Source organism: Crocodylus siamensis, chromosome 11, assembly GCF_052110815.1.
Source record: "Crocodylus siamensis isolate JL-2025a chromosome 11, ASM5211081v1, whole genome shotgun sequence".
NCBI lineage: Eukaryota > Metazoa > Chordata > Crocodylia > Crocodylidae > Crocodylus > Crocodylus siamensis.
Window position 1 is genome coordinate 56376356 of NC_143405.1, and position 21384 is coordinate 56397739.

At 41.8% G+C, this 21384-nt stretch overlaps 1 protein-coding gene across 6 annotated transcripts in view; it reads right to left on the reverse strand.

Annotated features, from left to right (window-relative positions):
* The window catches only part of CNTN4 (contactin 4), a 581748-nt gene that overhangs the window by 203298 nt on the left and 357066 nt on the right, over positions 1 to 21384 (reverse strand). For all 6 annotated transcript variants that reach the window (XM_090021956.1, XM_090021955.1, XM_090021954.1 and 3 more), the window contains exons 4-5: positions 6756 to 6882; positions 5047 to 5222 (exon numbers count right to left, since the gene is read on the reverse strand). In XM_090021956.1, coding sequence (XP_089878082.1) covers positions 5047 to 5222; positions 6756 to 6882 — 303 coding nt within the window. The remainder of the gene's footprint in view (positions 1 to 5046; positions 5223 to 6755; positions 6883 to 21384) is intronic.

A 21384-nucleotide genomic window follows, 5' to 3' on the forward strand; every position in this document is an offset into this window, starting at 1 on the left:
AAAAAGAAAAAAGCCCAGGGAGAGGGATTGAGGGCAAATGGATTTAGCTAAGACTCTTCAAACTGCTAGAATGGTTTCTCACTAGGAAAGAGTTTCAGATTAGTCCACAGAAAATCTACAGGGGGCAATTCAAAAATGATAATGTCAGGACAAGAAACCTAGGGATAAGTGGTCGTTTGTTTTGAATTACCATGGGCTCCTAGTTTCTGCAACAAGTGCCTCTTCTGCTTGATTCAGTATATTGAATAGCATAATTACACCCACATTTCTTGGAATCCCAAGGTTGAAAACATGCATTATTAACACAGGTGCCCACTCTTATTGGTTCTTAGAGGAAAGCTTGTGTAATAAACTTAACCGCATTGGCCATTCAGAATTTGCTAGTCCTGCTTCCAATCCCTCTGATTAAAAACAGCTCTGATCCACCGTTTTCCAGAAGAATGTAGCCTGACCTGACAACTGCTTGCTCCCCCCATGCCCAAATATTACATTTTAATTGATCTAAATTTGAAGAATTTATTTATCCAAACACTCATTTATCACCATCTCAACTGCTAAGAAACAAACTTTGCTTATTAAAAACAATCTTCTTAATTAAGAATCATTCAAGCCAATCTTATATGCAGTCATCTATCCAAATTCTAACCCTTGGTCTTATTTATCATTCATTAAGATAGATACATCAATTATAAATGTAATAAACATTTTAAGGTTGTGTGTTTGAAAACAGAGTTCATAGTTTGAAGTTTGTTCGTTATTTTTTTTAACAGCGACTCGTATATGCGATCAGGTACTATTAGTTTGTCAATGCATAACAGCTTAATGAGCGCAGCTGTGCAATCTGCTCCCATTAAATAGTGGGCACATCTACATGCGATGTTGACTGTGGAGTAGACTAATTAGCTGCACAGTCTACACGTGCACCCCTATTAGGCTGAAGTGAAGTAATTTACTCTGCAGCAGGAAAGTACTTGTAAAAAACTCTGCAGCGCTGCACATGCAGATGCTTCTTCAGCTGCCTGGGGCATGAGGCTACTTCAATGCAGGGGCTGCCTGCCAGCTAGCCCTTCACTGGAGCATCTTTGTGCGCCGGCCAGTCCCTCCGCAACACAATAAGCAGGGGGGAGCAGCCCTAGGTTTGCAAGGTGACCCCCAGACCCTCTGCCAGGGCTGCTCCACCCCATCTCAACATGCTGCAATCCAGGGCACAAGTGCAGACATGCAATAAGCTCCAGAGTTTATCCAAGCACATTGAACAAACCTAGTTTTATATCAAAAAACTTTTAAACAGCTTCGAGTTGATCTTACCCTCTAGGTAGCCAGAAGCTAGGATCAAGCCCCATTCTGGCTGACTTTCATAAACTGGATTATAGCACCAGCAGTTTTGAGGTGCTTAGCTATGAATGATTATGCTTCAAAAGCTTAGCCTGATAGATAGTGCAAGTCCGCGATTTGTAAGATTGGAGCTGCTCTGAAATGCAAGGTTCCCAGAGAAGCAGGATCAAAACAATATTTATGAAGCAATCACCTTGACATACTGAAAACTGGAGTTATTAGATTGGTCTCAAGGAAACTGTTCATTACCCATCTACAGTGAAAGCGCATTGTCCGTCATTGAAAAACACAAGCGGGTCATAAGCAAACTGATAATATATTGTAAACTACACTGGGAATAGTTTGCTTTTGCTCAGTTAAATTTCTCATTACAAACCACTTTTCGTATGCAGTGAACCCAACATACATTTGGCATCTTATCCCTTTTATCTTTGGAGTTGAAGCACCTTAATTCTTCGCATTAGTTAGTCCATTACATTATAGACCCCTACATTAAAGTTCCAGTTCAGCTTTAACATGCAACTTTATGTTTAAGAGATTTGCTATTTAAACCTGACAACCCCCCCCAGCATACATACACACAAAGGAAATGTAATGATGTTATGAAAGACCTACTGCCGTTCTCTTGGGTTACAGCCTATAACTTTCTAGGCAGGGATTGGCACCCTATGGGCCGCTGGGCAGATCTAGTCTGCAAAGAGGACCTGGCCTATGGTGGCACGTGGTGGGGAGGTCCCAGAATCAAAGGCACCTTTGTTGCCCTGCACCATGTATTTCTCTATGCTGTGCTGCCAGTCCTCTTTCTGGTGTCCAGAAGGCAGCTTCCCCAGTCTTTCCTGCTCAGTATTGAGGACTGCTCTCTTGTCCTGATACTGCAGGCTCCACTTACCCTTGCTACCAAATTTGTTGCTCCCCATCACTGTTGACAATGGAAACTGATTCAGTGGCAGAGGTAAGCAAAGGCTGCGATAGGGAGGCATGAGAGTGAGAGAACAGCCCTTGGCACAGGTCAGGGGTGGTGCAGAGTTGATCAGTGGTGTATGGGGGTGTGAAGGTTGCAAGCGACAGGCCACCATTCGTAGAGCTTGCCATCAGGGGCCCAAACAAACAGCCTAGCCTGGGATAATTGCCTAGTTGGTAACATCTGTCCAGGGCTCTCAGTGGCAGCCTTACCCGAGCGAATGATCCAGCTGGCCACTGTTTGGGCCTCCTGCTGAGGAGGGCAGGCTTCCCATTTAGTTTGACCTGTGGCAGCAAGCTCCAGGCCAGCCAACAATTCTTCTGAACGTCTGCTGTGGTAAGCCTCTCTGATCCTCTGTCTCTGACCTTGCTCAGCTCTGTTCCTGGATTCTGGCATTTTGGAAAGTCCCCTTGGATCTGGTAACTTGGCCCCTGACTTTTGGCTCTGACTCTTGGCATACCTAGACTTCAGCCACAACTCCAGCTCTGATTCCTGGTGTGCCCTGACTTCAGCTCAGACTCCACCCCCCCCAGTCTGACCTTAGCACTGGTTTCTGACTCCCGAACTTTGATTTGACCTGTGACTTGAACTCTGCCCCTGCATTTTCCTTTGGATCTGGTAACCTGGCCCATGATTCTTGCCTTCCCCCAGTGGCCTAACCAGTAGCCCAGACTGCTTACAACCCAGTCTTTACACTTTCTGACCTCTGATCTAGGCACAAGGCCTTTCAGCTTTCAGGTGTAAATGATAGACATACCCACAGCACCTTTCTTTAGGAAGGTGAAGTTCACATTTTCTTATGCAGTCAGCTGGCCAAAGATGATGAGCTACTCTGTTATCCACTATCTTTTTCCTTAGGGACCCCATCTTGCACCCCACAGTCAAAGGCAGAATTTTCATTGACTTCAAGTAACGCATATTCAAACCCACAAAAAAATTATTTAGCTCTTCCCACTCATGAAGGTGAGAGTAACAGGAGCTGAATAGTAGGGCTGTGTGAAGCTTCAGTAGCTGATTTGATTTGGAGGAGATTCGGCCTGATTTGGCGACTGAAGCTCCAAATCCAAATCTAATCAGGAGACCAAGTGAAAGCTCTGAATCAATTCAAAGCATCCGAATCAATTTAGAAAAGATTCGGCCATAGACTAAACAGGAGCTGACACAGCTGCCTCCAGCTGGTAAGTCTGTTGGGGTTGGGGGACGGGGCAGGGAAGGAGCATGGGGAGGGAGAGATTGCGGCTGGGACAAGCTACCCACCCAGGGCTGAGGGCGCGTTACTCGGGGGGGTGGGGGGAGGGAATGCAGGTATGACAGTGCTGGGATAGGGGGTTGTGCCCTAATGCTGCTTGCCCAGCCAGGGCAGGCGCAGCTCACCCCAGACGGAAGGGGGTAAGTGGCAGCAGGGCATAGCACCTGCTCCCAGTGCCGTAATGCCCACAACCCATGCCCCCCATGCCAGCTAGCAAGTGGTGGAAGGGCAGAGCCCCCGCTGCCAGTGTTGATGTGGGCATGTCAGTGCTGGAAGAGGGGGCTATGCCCTCCTGCTGCTTGGAGCAAACTGTGCCTGCATCGCACCCCTCCCCCTTGTGCCAGCTGGGCAAGTGGCAGCAGGGCAGAGGCCCTGCGGCTCCCCCCTCCGGGGCAGAGCCTGGCACTGCTGGAAGAGCTGTGGGAGAGGTCCCCATGGCTGCCCTGCCCTGCCCGGCCCCATCCCCCACCCAGTCCAGCCTCCCGGCACTTAAAAATAAAAAAAGAAAAGAAAAAAAGACCGGCATTCACTGGGTCTGGCAGTGGTGATCAGGGGCCTCTGGGGAGAGGTAGGCACAGCCAGAGGAGCCGCCCAGCTGTGCCTGCCTCTCCCCGGCTGATCCGAATCTCTCTGAATTATCACCAAAACTTCCAAAGCTGATTTGACTGAATGGATTCAGGACACTGATCCGAATTTCTGAATCGAATCTCTGTCCTGTGAATCAGCCGACTCCGAATCTGAACTGAATACTTCTCTATTTGCACAGGCCTACTGAATAGCTTCTAAAAAAATATGATAAAGCAGCCTTTAAATAAAATATCCAAGCCTTTGCTGGTCTTAAATGTCATCAAGTATACCACTGTACCTGATACACATACAACATATATAAAGAAGCTTTCAAATGGTACAAATTCTAATATATTCATTTGAATATTGTGTACCGTATGTCTCTGACACACACACGCAGGGTACCATACCTTAAAAACCATGTCAGACTTCCACCTCCCCTTGGATCTCATATCACAGGAGTGATAAAAACTGCCATTATGGATTTGCTCCTGCTGAAGGGCATGTCTCTTTGGACATTTTTAAAGCTTTATAATCTTTGTTTCCCACTAGGGGAAAAAAATCATATTTGAACATTTCTACTTTTCAGTTGTTACAATTTTTCCTGATGACACGTTTCTAACTGAGACATAGTCTCACTTCCCCCTTTCTCTCAATAGCTAGAGAGGCAAATAAACACATTGCACTACACCTGCTGCACAGCCATACAATTAAATAGTAGCAAACCATAGCTTTTTAAATTTTGCTTCTGACTCAAGGATTTATCCTCTAATCAAGATATTTTCCAAGCTGTGTGAATAGCTCAGCAAAGAATAACATGTAACACATTAGCAAATGTGGTTAAAAAAAACAAACCAGAGAGGGAGGCATCAGTCTTGTATATTTTCCAGCATTATGCTACAGGAATTTGCTATGTGATGCAATTGCTACTTACAAGCAAACTGAAGTTTTGCTTCTCGGCTAACGGTTGTTCCAAATGAGTTTGTTGCTATGCACTGGTATGTTCCAGTATCTTGGGTTTTATTGGGGTTATTGATCAACAAGCTGCCTTCCACTATACTGTAGCGGTAATCCATACCAATGTCAACATCGGTTCCATTTAACCTCCACCTATCGCACAAAAATGCCAGGAGTTAAATTCTACTCACATTTATGAATATTTCTGTGTTTTGGAATAGCATCATGCAGTAGATACAGAAAACAACTTGATTTCTTATTTGTAAACCCAGCCTGAAAATGCATGTTTCCTGCCCAATATTGAAATGTTCTAACGTTTTACTTAAAGAACAATATCCTTGACATGCATTTCAGTCAGTGATATGATTAATGTTTGCATTATTGTGGCTGTTGTTATTGATGTTGTTGCTCATTGGAATTAATCATTTTGCTAGGGGAAGTCCCAGAAACAGAATCTTTAAGCACTTCAACTCCACCGTGGCTTCCTTCCCATTTCCCTCTTAGCTGGCTGTTTGTTTTTAAATTTAAGAAAACTCACTCTCAGCAGATGTTTTGACAAACTGGGACATTGAGATTTTTTCTAAGGAAGCCTCTCCCCAATTAAAACAACTGTCATCTGTAGCAGTCTATGATGGAACATATAAGGGAGCTAGATCCTCACATCAGTTCCCTCTGCTGCAACCTACAGGGTAAAAACTCTGAATACATTTGCATGAGCAAATCAGCCTAGTCTATTCCATTACATACTTGAAAGTATTAAAAGACAGCAACTGCACTAGGGGGAGGTCTTCAAACTTTAATCCATTTCAAGGTGGCATTTACACTGGAGACTAAAACTGAGAAGGAAAGGGGAGATGGTTTAAAGTAGCCAAGTAGGGATTAAAGCAGTACTGGCAGCACCATTCTAATGGTGTACTTGCATTTGCATAGCATCTTTTCTCCAAAGCACTTCATAAAGCTGAGTGTGATGCACAGCAGGATCACAATTTACAAGATGAAGATGGTGAAGCACGAAAAGTTCAGGGGACAGATTTTCAGGTCTGCGGGTACAGGATATTCTGTGCAGTTACCATGACTGTGCACAGAAAGGGATTGCTTGACATCAGACCCGCCTTGTTTGCACGCTGCTCCTGCGCCAATGCACGTTTGAAAAACACGATCTCCAGTTAATTAAAGAGCACGCTGCCCTGTGCCCTGCTTTAATCTCTAGAGCACAATGCTTTCACAATGCTTTCTAATGCAAGTAGGCAATAAATTATCTGGAAAATGACAAACTGGTTAGATTTAATTCCTGGCTCAGTTCATGTCTCCCTACCCACAACACAACTGTGTTGGTTAACTTGGGCTTTTGAAAAATCTGCTGCATAACTTAGACATGACAAATCTTTGCTTCTGACAATACATAGTATTGCTAAGGAAACAGAAATAAATTTGATTTGTCCCAGAATAATCTCTAGGGTTCTGCCATAAAGATTTAAATCCTGCATATGTCAGATAATGGGTCAAAGTTCCTTTACTAGGGTATAAATGAGGTTCCACTTCACTGAACATACCCGTTTCTCTCATGTTTAATACACACCGCACACCCCAATTTTTGACAGTGGTGCTTTGTGTGGGGAACACGCTCTGGGAGGACCAGGGTTGTGTAGAGGGCATCAGAAAGAACAATTTAAAAGTGTAACGAACCTGATTGTTGGCTTAGGATTTCCTTTCACTTCACAGTTCAGCTTCACTTTCCTTTCCTCAGAATCCAGTGGAAAAATTACATTATTTGGTTCCTGAATGAAAATTGGTCCGTGCAGCATGTTGTCATCTGCATTAGAGAATAAAAATATGTAAAATATTAGATAGTATCAAAATATTTTAAATATGTTTTTTAAAAAAAGGAAAGCTGAAGTAAGGTTATATCAGACACCCACACTGCAGCGTGAAATTACTCTAGAGCTACTCTTTTCCTTGGGAATAAGTCAAATATTTATCCTACAGTCGAGGATCTTTTATATAGAGAGCTCACACACTAAATCAACTAACTGATTCAAACTGAACGTGGGCCCGGTCCTACAAATGATTATGAGCAGGCATTCGAGTGCCCTCATCCCACACCACTGTTAAAAACAATGAATTGTACTTCTTTTTTTGGCCTGCAAACAAGCACAGTTTAAGTTCCCTGTAAATAAAGAACAAATGCAAGATGCAGGTTCATTGGCATTAATAGAGAAAATAAAGAATGGTAATTGGGCACCGTTAACACGCACAATGCACCAAATCCTTTTCGTACCACCAGGGTTTATTGGTATAGCACGATGTCAAAGGTGGCATTTGCCTCTATGCTTCCTTCTATACGAAGAGCGTCTTTCATTAATTTTTTATTTATATACCCCCGAGCACGCAGTTGCCACTCCATATGGCATTATAGCATTGTATTTGTGGAATCACCTACGATAAAATCACTATTACAATTTAAGAATTTTATATTATAGCAACAATAGCAGCATTGTGTACTGGTGCATGGTATAGCCCATACAATCCACATCTGATTTAAATGGCCCTGAAGTGAACCTACACTGGTTGACCCCTGCATTCACATTGATTTTACAGCAAGACAAAACCCTATATTTTTAGCTACTGAAAACATGAAGTGGAGCTCGTAAGAGATGGGCACAGAGCAACATCAGAGATTTTTTTTTGTTCAGGGATATGAATTGAAAATGTGCTAAATGTATCTGGAATGGTGATATTATTTTGACAAAACTTTCTGGCATAAAAGTACTGCATTTGCACCCTTTAACATTCTCAAGTAATGGAGAGTTGGGCAGTGTCAATGAGAATCTAGCTGGTATTGTACCTTGTTTTATCTTTTCCGCTTTTGTTTTCACTTTATCTTTTGATGACCCCTCCCACAACCATTTGCCCTTTCCCATTTTTCTTTTCTACCTTAATTATGCATGGAGCTAATGGTAAGTGTTGCTTACAGGTGGAGATGAAGCTGGCTCATATAAATAGAAAAAAAAAAAACAACTCAAACCTTCAGGCAAACATTAATGATAACTTATGGAAGAGTCTAAAAAGTTCAAGTTAACATTTCAACAGTTCTATGTTCAGGCTCTTACGCTTATAAAACTAAAGTTAGCAGTAGAAGCAGCAGCAGAATTTAAATGGTGTGAAGGAGACAAAAGTGGGTGGTATTTCTTACCTAAGTGCAACTAGAAAGCACAAAAATAACGCACAAAACTCTTCTCATCAGGTCAATTTTCACACCGAAGCTTGGGAAGTTTTTGGAAAAGCACAGAAGTTACATGGTTATCTGAACCGTTTGAGTGTCCTCGTTTCATAACTCAGTGAATCAAAATCTGCCAGCACAGTATTGGGTTCATTGTTATTCGCAGTTATTTGTAATGTTTGCTAGAGTTACATTAGACACTACGGTCAAGAATCTCCATAGGGCCAAATATTTGTGTTCCTCATAGATGTTTTCAAGACAAATAATCAGGCCAATCACTTAAAGCTACTAATCAAGACAAACTCTTACCTATCAATATTAGAATACTTAACTGGTCTTCTTTAAAAATGTGAGTCCTCTCCATATTATGCCACTGACCAAGATGATGTGTGAGTTTCTTAAATTATCGTGGTGCGTATATAAATATCTCGTGTGGTCTAAAGGGATGGTGAAGGCATGCCAGGTTCTTTCACTAATCCAGAAAGGAGCGATAGAGCTGGCATCATGTTCACCACCCGCTTGAACTCCACAGCCTGAATGATCTAGTTCCCATTTACAGCTGGGTTGATGGGGCCAACTTCCAGCAGGAGTCCAGAGCAAGACTCAGGCTTACACTTCCAGAAACATAGCGACATCTACCTTGCCCTTCTTGTGATATCACCAGTTTTCCGTAACACTTTTCATTGTAACTACAAAATCTGTCCCTAGCTTTAATGACTAACAAAGCATAAACTGGTTGTTTGGGAGATGTTGCAAAGCCATATCAGCCTCCGGCTGAGGTGCTGAGTAGGTCCTGGCATTCAACTCTAATTTTCAGGGCAGATCTTTGTTCTTGAAGAATCTCAGGAAGGCCAGTGGGGATCTGCATGAACCATCATTACTCTTTAATAAGATCAAGAGGCCTGTGTGGTATCTTCTGCAGAACCATTGCTTCAGTAAGGTTCTGGATCAAGTTACAAAACTCAACATCCTAGCTTTCCTCCTCCACCTCATTCTGGCTCAATATTGTCTCTCCAGAGGCCTCTTGGGAGAAATCAACATCTTTTAAGTTAGAACAAAAGAGGATAAAATAAAAAGGGAATCTCAGTTATGGGTAATGGCAAGGCTAGAAATGAATGTGGGAATGGTATTTTTTGAAGCGATCAGCATCAGAAGATGCATCTCAGGGGTGGTCATAGTCAGGCATCGGGACGTGTGTCAAAGCCCTGTGGTTTGCCAATGACTCATGCAGAGTACTAGGAAGGGATGGGGGGACAGAACCATGGTTCTTTCCTTCAAGGAGAGAAACTCTGTAGGAAGATTATGATGGAGCTACTGATACTTCCTCCCAGAGGCAAAAATACAAAAAGGTGATGCTTTAAGCCTATAACCCTATCTGTTATTTTTATCTTTATTTTTAATTGTATGTTAATTATAGCCGACTGGGACTCATATTCTTCAACCACATTTCACATAATCTGTAGCTTTAAATTATACCTGTGTGCAACTTGGAGTTCTGGCAGAAAAAGATAAGGATAGTAATAATAATAATAATAAAAACGGGACTCGATTGTGATATCCTCATTTGCTGCCATACCCATTTGCATTTTAGTCGTGAAGAGTTACATTGGCTCTTTCAGGACCACTAATGGTGTTACGAGCCAGCCCAGGAAGATTATAGGTACAAGCTATACACACTGAGACAAAAATTAAACTTCAACTAAATTTTCCAAATCGTCAGAAATAGAAATGGATATTAACATTTCAATAGATCGGTTGCCCTGGTGCTCAGATTCTCCAGTGACAGGAAGCTAGAAACATCTGATCAATTGCATCGAAATCGGCATCCTAAGTGATCCCAAAGCAATTTTACCAGCCAGAGCGCCTGGCTGACTCAGACAGCCACCTTCTGTACTGCCGCACCTATCTGCTTCACACCGCATCGAGGTACGCGAATCACACTGCGTTGTCTTTTCACATTATTTCAGGTGTCTGTCTGTCAGTTTGCATTCCATCACATCAGGCGAAAGATCATGTTATTGCTCTACCTCTCAAGAAAATACATCTCATGTTAAAAAGTAGGCCTTGCATTGAAGCTTGGAGCTCAAACATGCAAACAAATATAAAGGCGAAGGTAAATAGCTCATCTGATTTCTTACTGTCATGTTTTTTGCAGAGCCTATATGCCCATGATGGCTGCTGTCAATATGAAAGTGTTAAGCCTTTTGAAAGTGAATTCATAAGGAAGGCCAGTGCTTCCACCTTGCAACTAAATCCATGGCAGAGGGACCAGAAGGATTCTGCTGCATGAGATAGGATAGGTGAATGCAGGGTTCCCATAGCGTCAAAGTTTCTCGTTCTGTATGAATGTTACCAAGTCTTGCTAGAGAGGAATAGTGTTGGAATTGCTCTACAGATTCTCCTGCCATCCTTTTCTGTAACTCTAGCCCTGAACAAGTGTAATATTCTGCTTACCCTGACCTGACTACAGGTGCTGCTGTGTACTGGCTTTGATGAGCTGAGGTTTTAGAAGTTTGACCATTCAGCTCTGTCAAATATTTAGGCACATTTGATTTTTAAGAAGTAAATTTACAGCCTTTGTAAGCAATGTACTGCGTAGGTAGCAGATTAGTTGCACACACAAGGTACAGAATTCAAAGGCAAAAATGGCCTCAATTAGGTGAAAGAACTGATGCAGTTAATTAACTAGTAGCAAATATACAGGTGTCCAGAACAAAATCACATCAAGTGGAAGCTGATGAGAGATCATCAGATCAAGTTGTTTTCCATATATTAAAATGTATACAATTGACACCTTTTAACATTTGGCTTTTGCACATCTAAAAACTCCCACCTTTTCTATTAGTCAACAAAGAAAAGAGACCCAGCTAAAGCTACTACTTAGCTTTCAAGAAAAGAAAATTGCATTAGTTAAGGAAAATGAGAAATTCCAGGAGCAGCTGTCAGCATAAACGTAGAACAAAAGGAAGTGGAAAAAATATAACAATGCAGAGTTAAAATTATTTCTGAGTGGCTCTTCTCTCTCTTTCTGTTTTTGCTAATTGGTGCCTGTGCATAGCCAAGATAAGAAAGTCCAAAGCATTTAGTCCACAGCCCGGAGAGTGTTGTTGCCACAGTCTAATGCATTATTGAAACCATTGTGGACTGGATTCTAAGATGGTGTGTGACAGCAGTTCAGCTACATTGATTTATAACAGATGAGGATCTGCCCCAAATAACTCTGAATGCTCAGCAATAAATATACAGAATAAAATTGCTGCTGAGGTCCATGCAGGTGGAAATCTGCAAGCATCTGCACCATAAGCACCGCGTTACTTTCTGAATTATGATAATGCTGGGTATAAAATATCCATTTGATATATGCATTATATAAGTGTGTGCGCGCGTGTATGTGCATGCGTCATATTAACAGACCATGAGTAAACCTCATGTTACTTTATCACAACAGTTCATGTGGTGGGAAGTCACTTTTGTTAGAAGATGCTAATTATTTAAGTAGGCATTTAACACAAGCTTCTTGTAAAATCATTGATTACTATTTGTTCATATTGCAGTAATGTCCAGAGACCACATTAAGGGAACAGACCCCTATTGTGCTAGGTACTGTATATGTTTTAAGAAGGAACATATCTTTACATAATGATTTTAAATGATTAATATCTTCTCTTAGAATCTTACTCCCATAACATGGACTAAAATGGAGCTGTTGCCTGTCTGGCTATACAAAAATCTACTATCACGTTATCCATTTATGCTCACTTTGATCCTCTGCTTTCCAGCAACCACAGCATGATCTGTTAGTCTTGCCACGTCTTTTATTTTTTTTGTGAAAGCAGAATGGAGATGCTCCCCTTTCCCTTCATGTAGTCTCATATTAACAGATTCTTTGTGAATTTTATCTACTGCTCAAGCCTAAGACAGACTAACCCAAAATGAACACCACACTCTTGTAAAGTCAGCTTCCAACAACAATTCACCATCTAAAAGCAGATTTTTTTCCCTCCCAGCCAAAAAAGACAGAAGTGGAGATCAAGGTTTTGGCTCCTTTGAAAGGAGTGTGGTTCTTTTAGTGTTATACTTCCATTTGTGTTACAGAGAAAACTGTAGGAAAAACTATAGCTGCAGATCAGGGAGCAGCAAAAGCCCCTTGCAACCACCGAACTCTCCCTGTCCGAACATCTCAGATGTAGTAAAGAATCAGGGCCTGGCACTCAGCAAGTATACAAAATTTGCCTTTTGACCCTTCATGACAAAGTCGGGTATTTTGGAAAGCCATACCTAAGGCTACAGTGCATTTTTATTTTGTTCTGTGGATGTATAGAGGCTGTCTATTCATAAACTGTCAAAAACACACCATTAGGCAAAAAACCCACTCCAAAACAATTAAAATATGGAAACATCTTTGGTAATTAAAGACAGGTGTGTGCATGTGTGTAAGTGAGCACGTGTGTGAATGCGTAGGCATAAGTGTAACCAAAGAAGATGTTTTTAACTAAAGAATGGAGGCTTGTCTTGAACTTCCTAGCTTTATTTTTCCCCCAAAGTAGTTTGTCAGAGCTACATGTGGAAGGTGGGAGCTTGTGGAAGTTGAGATGTTCTAGAAATAAGCTCCAGTTGAACAGCTGGACAAATCAGCTTCAAGCATCCATGCTTATTTGAATTAATTACCAAAAGGCATGGGAAAAGGGCCTTTGCAATGGAAAAAAGGGAACAATTCTAAATCCAAGCTTTGGAAAAAAAGACATTAAACTCTTGTCACACCACCTCTGGTCCCAGTTCCAAAAACAGTAAATTTGAGCCCCCTACTGAGTGGAGTTTTATAGGCACACAGGCTAAGTGCAAACACTAATGGGGGTGTGGGGAGGGGAGGTTAGATTGGGTTCAAAATGGCCACCTGATCTAACTTAGTTTGCCTTGGGTACAGACCTTACACTCAGACCCGCTCTTAGGACGCCAGTACATGATGAGCGAGGCTGCTCTTACGCCATGTAATTACAGTGCATCGGAGCAGACTCAATTAATGGAGTCTGCTGCAGCATAATTACCAGGCTCCAGCAGACCTCAGAGCTCACTGAATGAGCTTTAGTTAAAGCAGCCCCACCACCATTTTTCAGTGCAGAGACACTGATACATGAGACATGCCAGGTGCTTTAATTAGAGTGGCTCTCAGAGCATGCTCCCAGAGCACGTGTATAAACGTCCTTAGTGATCACTGGTCAGAAATCAGTCTGAAACCCATAAGAGCACAGAAGTTCCAAGCACACGGACCAGACTAAAAACTGAGGAACCAGGTCTAAGATAGACCTGAATCAATGTAGTATCAGACTTACTTGCTCTAGGTTGGCTAGATCGGGGCACAGAATTTCTGTACAGTTACCTGGGCAGCCCCAGGGTGGGAAAGCGCAGCCACCGGTCCCAGCCCTGAGGCTTTGCTTTTCACCGCCCCCTTCCTCCTCAACCTGGCTTTAAGTTAGTTTTAGCTCCCTGGTCCCTCAGCCCCGCCCCCAGCCCCCTATCCTGAACACTGCTCCGTGTGCCACCGGTTTTGTCAACGTCTGCCACTGCTGCTGCCAGAGCTGAGCAAGTAAGTATCAGTGGGGGGAAGTGTGGGAGCGAAGGGTGTGTAGGGGTGTGTGTGTGGGGGGGAATCAGGGGGCTAAAAGTAGCTCCATGTCTCCTCCAACCCCCCCCCACATGGACCCCACAAATCCCCCTTATCCCGCCAGACCCCAGCAACTTCTTGCAGATCCCACTTGCCCCTCCCCTCATTTCCCTGTGGATGCTGCCCACTCCCCTTCTCCTACAGACACTACCTGGCCCCCATCTCCCCACGGAGTCCTGACTGATCTCCAAGCCTACTTGACCCTCCATTCCCCCGCCTTCATTTGTCCTCCCATCCCAACTTACTTTAGATCAGGTGGCCATGTTGAACCTGATCTAACCTCCCCTAACCCCCAAATGTCTGCACTTAGCCACCGTGCTGCAGTCTAGTTATTTTGTCAGGAAGAAAGCACAGCTCACGTAAATGTTTCACAGATAAGCCTCTTCAGTCTTAACACACTGTTATAATAGTTTGAACCTCCCATCAGATTATCTGGTGTCAGAACGCCACTCCAGCTGCACTGAAAAAAAGTAGACTTTTAAACCACACATTTTTAGACTGTATTTTCTTGCACTATGAACATTTCATTTCATTCTTTTATGGATTTACTGCAACTTAATGTAACACTCTAGTGAACTTCTAGCCTAACATTATTCACACAATCTTGGAGATGTAACTTAATCTTACATAGAAAAAGCTTTTAATGTTTTTCAGTATTGTAATCTCTTCTGTGTGTGTTGTACTTAAGCTATCGTCATCCCCAATATACTTCAGGTCTTCTATTTATGAGTGACCCATCTTACCACTCATTGTTTCCTTTTCTTGCAGCACTCAGAGAATCTTACCCAGTCTATCTTTAACCCACCCTCAAGTGCTTTACTATAGTTTCATTGTCATTTGCTAAGGAAGGAACCCAAACTAATACCACATAATTTTTAAAAACATACTGGTATGATAAGTGCAGAAAGACTCTGATATGATCTCCAGCATAGATTCAGATTCTGCATAAAGAGATATGGTGTGGGGCTGCTACCAGCAACAGAAATACCTGAGAGCAGCTTTCCAAATGCAGAAGTCAGTCTTGCTGATGGAAAAAAATCACATTTAAGGGAATATAAATTTGATCTTTCACTTGGACAACTAGGCCATACCCCCAGTAGAAACCAGCTAAGGTGCTGGTAACAAGCTGAAAGAACGGACACTGGTTTAATATTATCATGGGTTCTGGATTAAGTCATGCCTTATAGCCTATTCACAAGTCTGTAAGAGAAAACAACTACATTAAGATTAGGATTATATGGCCATGACTAACCCCATCCTTTACTAAGCATTTAGGTCAGTGTTGCACCATGCTCCCTCTATATGGTTTCCATCAATGACTCAGTGGCACAAAATGTGGTAGGCACAAACCTGTCTGTATATTTTGGATCTCTTTCTATGCTTACTTTGGATGAAATTTATTATCTCCTCCTTATTTGTATCCACTACATTTGCAAGTATGCCCATTTACTAGTGCTAGATTTTACACTTATTATTTCAAGTACCCATTTCATAAGAGTAACCACTGGGTGTAGCAATGGAAATGGGTATGTACACACATTCTGCAGGTACAGTTTGTAGTTTATATTAGGTATTTAAATTAAATGTTACATGCATAGTTTATATTTTACATTGTGACTTCATGCTTGATCATATACGAATTCATGTATGGTATGCAGGAAAGCATACTCTTTCATATTGTACAGAATTACATATGTAATGTATACAATAATAAGAGAGTGTATGTGTGTGAGCATGTGTGAGAAAGAGAAAAACACAAAGAGAGAAAGAAAGAGAGACATTTATATTTCTTTTCTCTTTCATTTCAAGTTTACCTGACTTTCAAGTTATAGTAAAGAATTCAGGAAAAATAATATCTAATAGACTTTTTGAAAACAAATATTAGAAAACCTACAAAATTAAGTATAATAATTTTTGGATACACACTGTATTTTTGGCATGATCCCAGCTCTCAAAATTTAAACACCAACAAGAAAGTATTCTGTATGATGCTAAATGGTTGTTGCCTTTCTTTACACTTATTAGAATAAAACTTGAAGGGAATCTAAACTGAAGTGAGGTTAAACATTTTAATTCAAATGAACAGGTGAAAGTGATCCTTATTCTCTCTGATCATTAGATTCAGTGATTGATATTGTTAGCTAAATTGAACTTCTTTAATTTTCATTGAAAGTTATGGCCAATTTGAGAGAAGGTTTAATTGAATATTTCGCACAGTGGGGAAAGATAATAACTAAACTGAAGAGAGAACTCCTGGAATATATCCAGTGTAAATGATAAAAATCCTTCCCTTGTTTTCTGCTGAGGGAATTAGGTTTAACTACGAATGCCAGTGTATTCCTACAGAGCTATAAGTCAGTATTTCTCAAAGACAAAATTGCACCTTGGGAAGACCAACTCTTCAGAAAACGAAAATGTGAAATAGATAGGACAGCTCAAGGGCATCACTGATTAAAACAACATAATGCTCTTCAAGATTAGTCAGCTGCAATAAGTCTTCTGGAGTAGGAAAGGACTAAATTAATCCTCAGTTTCTTGGGTTATATTTTTGCCAGTTGGTACCATTAAAATAGGCACCAACTCCATGGGTGCTCTGGGGCTCAAGCACCCACTGAAAAAAATTAGCATGTGCTCAGCACCCACAAGCCACATCGGGCGAGCCAGGCTAAAGTAATGTGCTGCCTTTTGTGGGCATGCCTGGGGCTTGGCACAGGAACACACACACAAAAAAGCACCCACCGATCAAAAATAAAGTTGGCGCCTATGCCCATTAGCATCATTATATTGTATGTACAAACCCCATTAAAGATAATATTGAACAGACACGGAGGAGATTTTCATAAAAAATGTTAATAACACGAGCAATAAAAAATAATCATGTGGCAAGCTTTTAATGTGCAAACTGTACCCAAGGCAATTTCAGATGCTGGGCACACCACCTGAAAACAAAACAATTAAAATACATATTTTAAAAAATCTGCAGCAAAAGCCATTCTCTGGTGGGGAGCTGACCCAAGCACAGGACTCATGGTATCCTTCCCTGGATAACCAAGGTGTGGCTAGTGCCTGTGAATAACTGCCCTGCAGCCAACCCGCTTGTTTGAAAGACTGGCATATTCAATATCAAAAATGTAACCCACAGGATCAAAGACCCAGTTAAATCCCACTATAGACAACACTGTTCTAACCCACAGGTCTCAAAGCAAGGGGGTTGGGGATGCCAATGAGATATTTATCTCTCTATATCCTATTGATCAAATTAAGATGAGCCCTAACAGGTGATACTTGTCAACAAGCCATATCTCAGCCACAAGTCATGTCAGATATTACTCAGGACTAGGGCTGTGTGAAGGTTTGGGTATTGATTCAATTCAGAGGAGATTCGGCCCAATCTGGTGGCCAAATCTCCAAATTGGAATCAAATCAGGGGTTGATAAAAAGGTCCAAATTGATTAGAAGCTCTCCGAATTGATTTGGAAAAGATTCAGAGAGCTTCAGAGATTTGGGCATTCCCTGCTTGCTACCGCAGGGAGCTGGACCTGCACCTCTGAGCTGGTAAGGAGGGGGTGGGGGGGCTGGAGGAGGGGGGACGGGACTATGAAGGGACTCCTGCCAGGCCCCATCCCTTGTCTGCTCCCCCAGCCTCCCTGAGTGCCCCCCGACCCCTGCCTGTTCTCCCAGCCCTGCCCCATTGCTGTCCCCCCCGCCCCGGCTCCCAGTTCTTTGGGGGGAAAAAAAAAAAAGCCCCCACTCCCCAGCTGCTGCAGTGGCTATCGGGGCCTCTGGGGGCTTGTGGCAGAACTCTCCCATGCAGTGTGGGGCAGTGGGAGCCAGTGGAGATCGTCCCCCCACCGCCTTGAGGCATCTGATGAGTGCAGGGCTCTTATTTTTTTTTTTTTTTTTAAAGAGCTGGGAGGCTGGGGCTGGGCAGGACAGGCGGGGGATGGGGCCTGTTTGATTTGGAGATTCAGCCAGTTTGGCAGTGACCAAATCTCTGAATCATATTCAGCTGAATAGTTTCGGGACAGTGATTTGAATTACCGAATCGAATCACTGTCCCCCAAATTGGCCAAATTCAAATCTGAAGCAAATATTGGTCGTTTTGCAGAGGCCTACTCAGCACCATACAAATCCATAGGGTCCTAAAGCCTCCAAGGAGCTGAGTTGTGATTTAGGTGTGAAAAAGCTGCTGCTTCAAATTGGATGTGCCACTGGTCTAAAACACCCTCTATGAATAAATGAAGTGTCAGAAATATTTTTAAGTGAAGGCAAAGACAAGGTTAAACATCTGTTCAGCCCAGTGCGAGCATGCTTTGGCCTTTGAGTAAAGCTCTGAGTCCATCAATTATAGGAGGTCAGAAGTCAGCCCATCCTTGCTGATGCCACGTGCACTCTAATGTGTCTAAGAACAGCAATAAATGTGCAGGGAGGCTGACAGCAGCTCAGTCACCAGCTCAGAGAATTCATTTAAAAAAAATCTCATATAAGCTGGTGGCATCTGCAACAGCAGAATCCTACTTTTGCCTGTTTAAATGCCACCTGATTTATTATGCCACATTAGAAACCAAAACCTACACTTTCCAAATACAATTTTCATCTGACTTGGGCAATCAAAAGCAAGGAAGTTCTGCCTTACTTTCTCTTATCTCTTAGCCAGCTGTGTTGTGTCTATAGGGCCAATAGGAGGCAATTTGTGATTTAATACAAGGTGTGATTTGTCTTGTCACAAGGAAATTCCATTTTAATAGAATATAACTTGTGTCTCTTTTGTATGATTATGATCATAGACATTCTCTCTTCAATGAAGAATAAAAAAGCATACATTATCTGAACTGTTTCTCAACAGCACAGATATTCTGCACCAAATAGACTTTTGCTTGGTATATCATAGCTGACATCAGCAAATAAACAGATAAGGTCATAGACTGCTCTGCTAAGGATTACTTGTATTAGTCCAATAACAACATCATGCATAAGAAAAAAGGAACATTAAGAATAATATATGTAAATACTAGGGGGCATGTCCAGGTCCCTTGACATGAGATCTGGTATTAAGGAGACGCAGAACATATATTATGTTGGTTAAGGGCCAAAGGGACATTTTGAAAAGGTAGGTTAAAAAAAAAGGTCCATGCTGTCATCTTATTAGCCTAGAGGAAAAGATGAGAGAAGAGTTATACATCAATGGAATAGAGGATTATAATGGAAAATAGGAAATTCAAATGCCAATCCTTACCAATAGCTACTGTAGGGCAAGAGAGAAAAAAAGTGCAAATGTTTCCCTTTCTGAAATGATAAAAAAATACACATCCTGCTTTCAGAAGAGGAATAAATAGCTGTTTCCACAGGTATTCAAAAGCTGTTAGAGACTTAATCTATCATTCAACAGATATGCATGCATTTCGTAGCTAGAAACAAGTAAACTACATCAGAGAGTTATACAATACCCAACTGAATTTTTTGTTTATTTCTAGATTTGAAGATGTTGCAGACAGAAGTTAGAAAACGTTCATTTTATTATTCAGTTACTTCTTCTATATGTGCTTCTTCCTATGGGTTTAGTTTGGGGTTAGAACAACTGTCAAGCTTCTTGAGAATTGATGGTTATATATCCCTGTTTTTTGGTGCCTGTCAGAATTAGACCAAACCCCTATTTACTCAGAAACTTGGTTCTTAGAGTTATTAGTCACTTTTCCCCCTGAGACTTTCTCCATTCTCCTTTACATTATGGCATACATAATAAAGGAGGCCATCATGCTAACACCTTCAACTCACTGCTTGCGCAAGGAAGTGGTTTTTTAACATATTTCTCACAGCAGAACACATTTCTTTTCTGTCACTGATACCTAGACAGACAAAAGAAACGTAATTGTGACTTTCAGCTTCATGATTGCACTGAACTGTACTTAAGAGGTGCTCTTCAAGATCTTTTTAAAGCTATATATAGTGCAGAACGCTAGTACTAGACGGAAATAAGGTATTATGAGTGTTCTCCAGAACTGTACTTATTAGATATTCATTTCTAATATAATTCAAGATGTTGATATAATTGGTTCCTTTCTAGTTGAGCGTGTGCATGCCTCTGTGTTTCCATGACAATTTAGGTCATCTAACTCCTCAAGCCAACAAGCTGTAGATACAAAGGGGTTTCTTAATGGAGAGCCTTTAAACTTTGTAACTTTACCTGTTGAGCTGGGCCATTAGAAGCCAACGCTAACCCATCACTGTTCTCAAGGATTTGTTTAAGAGGGTGTTTGGAAAGGGATTTTTACTTGGGGTGTCCCTTTCTCTTTTGTGCTATGTAACAGGGGAATTAATATGTGTCATTATTCAATTGATGGAGGCATTCTGAATGGAGCAGATTGTATTTTTTTCAGACTGTACTATTATAAATTGACAGATTTATTGTAATACTTTAAGCCAGGAAACATCTTTGTTGTCTGATGGAGTTCCCTGCACCTGAAATGGATGTAATTTCTCTATGGAAAGAAAGTGCTTTCTTTGTGGAAGGTGCACAAAAGCCAGGTCCAAATGCTAGCTTCTCCACAAAAGTGACATTGGCCAACAAAACAGTTATGAAATAAATACCTTTCTGCTATGCTGTGATCTTTGAAAAAAAAATCACCTGGGCATTAACCTTTAATCTGCGCTGGATCTAATGCTTTAACCCCCCCACCCCAAAGAACTCTTCAGATGCGCACGATTCTAAATTGATTGGAGACTATCCCTGCAGAAATTTGCAAGGTTAAAGAACTTGCTTTTGAGCATTACTTCAAGGGAGGTGCCTGATACTTTGGTTTAAGGTTGAAATAAATTAGACCCATCAGAAGAAAAGCTGATTCCTGCCAACTTGTTATCCTGCTATTTACAGAAAGGTTTAGGCAAAGGATTCAGTTCTCAAATATTTGTGAATAAGCAGATAGAATTACCAGTGCCTAGTGAGTAATTTAATGCATCTCCTGGGTAGACGTGAGGATTGGATAATTGGTCTGGCATACTTCTATAATGGAAGAACTTGGAAGATAATTTGCACTGTGTCACTAAATGGAGAGGAGCAGTGCTCTATGCTGCTTGCCTAGTGCAGCATCTTGCATGCATTGTTCTGTGTCATATTTGCACACTTTGCAGAACTGGCAGTGTAAGCAGGTTGGGTGCCTGATGCGTGCAGATAGGATGTGCCCCCTTAGGAGTCCATCAGACAGTCCAAACAATGGTCTGTGCGTGCCTGCTGCCTTGCTGTCCAGCTTTGCTCCTTGGGACCCTCAGCCAGTCCTCCTAACACAAAAAACAATAATCCTTGGTCCAAGCAAACAAATGAGTGACGCAAACCTTTAGGCTTTCTCCAGGAGGCAGGAGAGAGCTCCTTAACTCTGGCCCTTCCCAGAAGCAAGCTCCTCTAGCTTCAGCCTGCTGCCTGCCTTCAAAACTGCCCT